Here is a 7191-nt window from a genome sequence, read left to right as displayed (position 1 = left end):
TTTGCAGTGTCATGAGATTTGTGGGAAATAAATAAATTTTATTGTTTTTGAAGTAGAATATATAAAACACTGTTTGTTTGTGTTTGGCTAGAAAAATTTAAAAGAATTGCCAGGAAAATTTCAAGTCTTTACAGTTAAATAGAGAAACTTAGCACAAAATTCTGTTGTACGTTCAGCACCAGAAAGCATAATTACTCCAAGTGTAAAACTGCTCAGAATTTTACCAGCATACGTACTACAGAAATGACAGTTACTGGAGAAATCGAAAAGTCTCTTCAATTAATAGTGTATTTGTATGTATTTTTAAAGATTTGCTTGTAGCAAGGAAGGCAAAGCTCTTATACTTAAAAGGCATTGTAATTTTTGCTCTGTTACGTGAATCTGACTGTTCCATTAATAGCATAATATGTCGTGAACTTAAGAAGAATAGAGACAATAATACAGTAGAGTTTCTACCCCTACATTCCTGCCTAATTAGATGCCCCTCCACCACCAAAACTCACCGTGGAGGAGGGAATTAAATTCCATCTTTTGTCTCTACAGCTCCTGTTTATTTAAGACTGATTTCTGGGGCCCAACAATTTACTTTGCCATCTCCCTTTAACGTCTTTTCTAATTGCTTCTGTGAAGCACCTTTTAATGCTTAAGTTATTTGTTGATGTGATAAAATGTTATGTTATTTTCCAATGCAATTGTCTCACCAGTTATTTGTTACATATTGCAAAATAATCATTGATAAAATAAAAGCAAAGCCTGCCTATAGTTTATTTATGAAGAGCTCAGAAACCATTACTATGATTTTGGATAAATATTTTAAGTATTTGAATACAACATTCATTTATTTTGAGTACTGATAGAAAAAGTACATATTTTGTCGAAACGTTGCAAGAAATACCAAAGTATAAGAAGAACAAAATTTATACTGAGAAGAGTGCTGATTAGTTGACAAGTGGACTTGGAATGGTAGAGACATTGCCTTGGAGCATTCAGTTAATGACTGACAGTTAACAACCAAGCATTGTTTAAGTTTTAAACTAGGCTGGTTGACTGTGATTGATCAGGGTGTTGCACTGAGAAATGTACAGGTGAATGGTTACCAGCTATTGTTTTGAATTGAAATAGGCACGTTGTGTGTGTGTGTTTTCTGCCTGCGAAGTACAGTGCTGTATTAAAATGTAGTTTACAGTATGCGCGTACTCCAAACCACCTAAATTGATTGTCAGTGTAATTCTACATGCATTAAGGATTACTTTACAAATTTTGTCCAACCATGAAGTCACACCAAATGTTGAATACTGTTGTAAGTTTTTTTTCAAGCATTTTCTGTGGGGTATAGTTAGTACTTTGCTTGTTGGGAACAGTGAAAGGGATTTGCCTTTTCATATATCCATCTGTTTTGGCACATATGCTAGCATCATATTGGCATTGAAATTCGTATTTCACATTCATTTGCATGTTAGACAGTTTTTTTTGGCTTGACTGTTCCATTCTTGATGTGTAGCAACCATTTGTGTTGCTACTGCATAGTAGCAGTGTGAAATAACTGTGTTTACCTGTTGATTAACCTTTGAGCTAGATCAGGCATGTTTTGAGATCGAAAGTGGAGGCCTTATGCCCATTCATGAGTTTGCACAATATGCAATGTGAAATGAACTAGTCAAGGAAGCCATTACCACATAGGATGGTTTTGATGCACCCGAATTCAACAACTGGCTTTTATGGTTAACAAATGGTTCAGGCCCTATTTCCTGTGTGTGTGTGTATGTGTGTGAGTGTGAGAGAAACATTGCACTGACAGCCAATTTAGGATTGTCTCTCACGTGTGCAGTGTGGCACACTTGCATCTGCTAGAAACTACATTTATCAATAAATGAGGCTCTGTTCTTTGCAAACAGAACTGGTTCACTTCTCAGGGCAATGCCTTAACCAATCAGTGTCCACTTGCCAACCATTCAGCACTTTCCTCTCCAAAAGTAGAAATGTCATTTTTCTGTTACATTGGTTTTCCAGTAAATTATTCTAATGGGTGTGAGACCAAAAAACAGTTGTTTTTCAGCACTACTGAAGTTCTGTACTATTTATTTATTATGGCTACTTATTATTTTCTTTTGGAGAGACATTTTTATAAACAAGCACATTTTCCTACCATATGAAAAGAACTCACTTTGAGCTTGCATTTGGAGAATATTTACCGTCTTTAAATAGAATTTCAGAAATTTGAAGAGATTATTTCAGCCTCCTGTTGATACTGAAGTCCTATTTCTTGATTCGTTGCTTCATTTTTTCCTACATTCTAATTTTAGTCAATTTATATTTTGAAGGTAAATATTGAGAGTGAAGGTCAGGCAGTAAGTTTGGACTTCCTCATTTACTACTCGTCCACCTTTAAAGTGTAGTGCTTTGATGACTGCGATTTGAATTTAGCAACATGCCAGCGGCGACAGTAGATCACAGCCAAAGAATCTGCGAGGTCTGGGCTTGTAACCTGGATGAAGAGATGAAGAGAATACGTCAAGTAATTCGTAAATTCAACTATGTTGCAATGGTAAGATGGTTATTTTGTCTATTTTGAAAGAATAAAAAACTTTGTAGATTTTGAGAAATATATTAAAATGTTTCTCTCATGGCCAAAGCCATTTATATATCCGTTTTCTAGTAACTAATAAACTTTGGCAAAAACAAAAGCAGTAAAAATATTGATTCAACACGAAGTCAAACCTTTTAATTTAGCAGTCATCAGGATGAACCACAGTAGAACTGACTTTGAAAATGAACAAGCTATTTATGCGTTTTTGAGAAGAGAGTGCTGATTAGTAGTCTTAAGTTAGCGTGGAGATACAGCAGGAACTGTCGACTGCCTTAGGTAACTGGGCAAGTGGACTCTGGCCAAGGCATTGCCATTGAACTGCAGCAGGAATTTACTGTTTGAAGAGCTTTTTCCTCCATGAAAAACGTGCCATGTTTGGACATGTACTCCTTCTGGCTACAAAAATTGGTGTCCAATGTGGAAGAAATGTAAGTCTCAGCATGTGATAATTCATCACATCATAAGCATATTTTTAAATTGGTTTCTGGCATCATTTTTAGCACTGTCGGGATTATTTATTAAATGTTGTTCAATGGCAGAATCGTATCTAATGTTGGGCGCAGTTCTGAGTTTTGCAAGCACAGGCAGATTGAGCCCAGTGAATAATCAAAGGACAGTGTCGTATGATGCACCAGTTATCCTGGCTTGACATCAAACTGAGACAGTGAGCAGATGATTAGAGCCCTATTCGCAAAGTTTCTGATCATACTGATACCGATCTTGTGCTAATCTTATTCTGAATGGAATCATCTGGTCGATGGTAGTAGAAAACATTGTAGATTTCTTAATTATCATGTTGAGGAAAGGAAACTAGTCTGCTCCATTTCAAAGGAGAATTTGAGCGCAGATTGTGGTGCTGTGGTAGTGTCTCTACCCCTGGACCAGGAAGTTTGTTTCAAATCCTACCTACTCCAGAAGTTTGTAATAACATTTTTGAACAGGTTGATTAGAAAAATAGGTTAATCAGGAAAAGGAACCTGTAAAGGTATATAAGGAAGGCAGTTCTTAGATGCAGCTGCAGATTCAAATGTAGCAAATGTTTGATCTATGCATTGGAAGTATGCAGGGATTAAGAGGTCATTACAATGAAGACACACTTATTGAACCAACAAAAATGTTCGTAAAAACTGGGTCTAGAATGGGTTCTATGACACCACCATCTACTTGATCACACATGGTTTGAAACTGAACTCCATTGCACATCTTGCTTGGTTCATAAGTTTGATTAAAAGAGATTCAATGTGAGAGGTTTATACTTTGGCAGGAAAGATAGAGGAGTGAATATTGTTCAGATAGAGAAAGACAACAGAAAACTACGGAGGGATTTGGCAGTCCTTGTTTGTGAAGCACAAAAAGCTAGCATTGACGTTCAGTGGTTGGCCTTTATTTCAAAGGGAATGAAGTATAAAGTAAGTAGGTCTTGCTAAAACAAGGAAGACCACAGCTGGAATACTGAACAGTTTTGTGCTCCTTATCTAAGGAAATATATACTGGCATTGAGACAGTCCAGAGAAGGTTCACTAAGCTGATATCTGTTATGGAAGGAGATGTTGAGCAAATTGGGCCTGTGCTCATTGAAATTTGGAAGAATGAGATGCAGTCGTATTGAAAAATACAAGATTCTGTGGGGACTTGACAGGGTAGATAAGGAGAGGTGATTTGCCCTTCTGGGAGAATTTAGGACCATCAGGCATAATATTAGAATAAGGGTTTTCACATTTGAAACAGATGAGGAATTTCTTCGCTGAGGATAGTGAATTTGTGGAATTCTTTATCGTAGGTGCTGTTGAAGCTGGGGCTATAAGTATACCTGAGGCTGAGATAGACAGAATTTGAATCAGTAAGGGAATCAAGAGTTATGGAAAAGACAGGAAAATGAAATTGAGAATTGAGATCAACCATGATCTCGTTGAATAGCGGAGCAAACTTGATGGGCTGAATGTCTTACTGCTGTTCAGTCTTAGTCTTATGGACACCAGTTATGTTTAGATTTCCATGATATAGTGACCTAGTGCAAATAGAGTCATAGTCCCATTTGCTAGCATTTGGCCCATGTCCCTCTAAACCCTTCCTATTCAAATGCCCATCCAGATGCCTTTTAAATGTTGTAATCGTACTAGCCTCCACCACTTCCTCTGGCAGCTCATTCCATATACACACCACCCTCTGGGTGAAAAAGTTGCCCCTTAGATCCCTTTTATATTTTCCTCTCTCACCTTAAACCTATGCCCTCTAGTTTTAGACTCCCTCACCACAGGGAAAAGATCTTGCCTATTTACCCTATCCATGCCCCTCATGATTCTACAAGGTCATCTCTCAGCCTCTGCTCCAGGGGAAATATAGCCCCAGCCTATTCAGCCTATCCCTAACCTCAAACCCTGGAAACATCCTCAAAAATCTTTTCTGAACCTTTTTAAGTTTCACAACATCCTTTCTATAGATGGGAGGCCGGCATTGCATGCAGTATTCCAAAAGTGGCCAAATCAATGTCCTGTACAGCCGCAACATGACCTCCCAACTCCTTTACTCATTGTACTGACCAATATTGGCAAGCATACCAATCACCTTCCTCACTATCCTACTTACCTGTGACTCCACTTCCAAGGAGCTGTGAACCTGCACTCCAAAGTCTCTTTGTTCAGCAACGGGACCTTACCATTAAGTGTATAAGTCCTGCCCTGATTTGCCTTACCAAAATGCAGCACCTCACATTTATCTAAATTAAACTGCATCTGCCACTCCTTGGCCCGTCATTTCATCTGATCAAAGTCTCGTTGTACTCTGAGGTAACCTTGGCTGTCCACTACACCTCCAATTTTGGTGTTGTCTGCAAACTTAGTGACCATACCTCCTCTGTTCACATCCAAATCATTTATATAAATGACAAAAAGCAGTGGACCCAGCACTGATCCTAGTGGCACACCGCTGGTCACAGGCCTCCAGTCTGAAAAGCATCCCTCCACTGCCATCACCCTCTATCTCCTACCTTCCTGTCCGTTCTGTATCCAAATGGCTGGTTCTCTCTGTATTCCATGTGATCTCACCTCGCTAACAAATCTACCATTTGGAACCTTGTTGAATGCCTTACTGAAATCCAGATAGTTCATGTCCACCACTCTACCCTCATCAATCCACTTCATTACTACTTCAAAAAACTTAATCAAGTTAGTGAGACATGTTTTCCCAAGCACAAAGCTACGTTGACTATCCCTAATCAGTCCTTGCCTTTCCAAATACATGTAAGTCCTGTCCCTCACGATTCCCTCCAACAATTTGCCCACCAGCGAAGTCACACTGTCTGGTCTATAGTTCCCTGGCTTTTCCTTACCACCTTTCTTAAATAGTGGCACAACGTTAGCCAACCTCAAGTCTTCTGGCACCTTACCTGCGGGTTTAGTGATACAAATCTCTCCGCTTGCTTCTCACAGAGTTCTAGGGTACGCCTGATCAGGTCCCAGGGATTTATCCACCTTTATGTGTTTTAAGGCATCCAGCACCACCAGTAATATTTTTCAAGATGTTGCTATTTATTTCCGCACATTTTCTATCTTCCACATCCTTCTCCACACTGATGCAAAATACTCGTTCAGTGTCTCTCCCATCTCCTGCAGTTCAACACGTAGGCGGCCTTGCTGGTCTTTAAGGGACCCAATTCTATCCCTAGTTATCCTTTTTGTCCTTAATGTGTTTGTAGAATCCCTTTGGATTCTGCTTAAACATGTTTGCCAAAGCTATTTCATGTCACCTTTTTGCCCTCCTGATTTCCCTCTTAAGTATAGGCCTACTGCCTTTATAGTTTTCTAGGGATCCACTCGATATCTGCTGTCTGTACCTGACACATGCTTCTTTCTTTTTCTTGACCAAACCTTGGTTTCTGTAGTCGTCCAGCATTCCCTACATCTACCAGCCTTGCCCTTCACCCTAACAAGAACATACTGTCTCTGGACTCTCGTTATCTCATTTTTGAATGCTTCCCATTTTCCTGCGAACATCTGCCCCCTGTCAACTCTTGAAAGTTTTTGCCTAGTACCATCACAATTGCCCTTCATCCAATATAAGAACTTTAACTTTTAGATGCAGTCTATCCTTTTCCATCACTATTTTAAAACTTATAGAATTATGGTCACTGGCCCCAAAGTGCTCCCCCACTGACACCTCAGTCACCTGTCCTGCCTTATTTCCCAAAAGTAGGTCCAATTTTGCTCCTTCTCTACTAGGTACATCCACATACTTGTCAGTGGTTTCCTTGAATGGTTGTTAGTGAACAGTCAAGCAATATCAAAAGAGTGCATGGATGTTGTATTCCTATCAATGTTTAAGTGGAAAATATGCATAAAACTCACTCAACCATTTGTCCAATCCATGTTTTGCAGAATGCAAGTTAATCTTAGTTATGCTTGAAGTCTTCAGTACAACACCTCATTCCTTTCTTTCCTTATGCAATCAGTATGTTTGCAAATCTCTAATCATTACACTGTTTCAGTGCACATGTAACCATTATGTCCAGTAGATGTGCAGCCGTTATAGTCTTCTGCATATGTGCATTATTGCTAAAATAGCATGAGTCAGTGCTCTTCACAGAGCCTGTGGTTTGCTGCAGGCTG

At 39.1% G+C, this 7191-nt stretch overlaps 1 protein-coding gene across 1 annotated transcript in view; it reads right to left on the bottom strand.

Annotated features, from left to right (window-relative positions):
- Positions 1-2371: 2371 nt before the first annotated feature.
- The window catches only part of mtmr7b (myotubularin related protein 7b), an 82478-nt gene continuing 77658 nt past the window's right edge, over positions 2372-7191 (bottom strand). Inside the window, exon 14 of the mRNA XM_048598423.1 lies at positions 2372-2485. Within this exon, the coding sequence (XP_048454380.1) occupies positions 2372-2485 (114 nt within the window). The remainder of the gene's footprint in view (positions 2486-7191) is intronic.

This window comes from Rhincodon typus, chromosome 1 (genome assembly GCF_021869965.1).
Source record: "Rhincodon typus isolate 14 chromosome 1, sRhiTyp1.1, whole genome shotgun sequence".
NCBI classification, from domain to species: domain Eukaryota; kingdom Metazoa; phylum Chordata; class Chondrichthyes; order Orectolobiformes; family Rhincodontidae; genus Rhincodon; species Rhincodon typus.
This window is presented reverse-complemented; position numbering and strand designations above follow the sequence as displayed.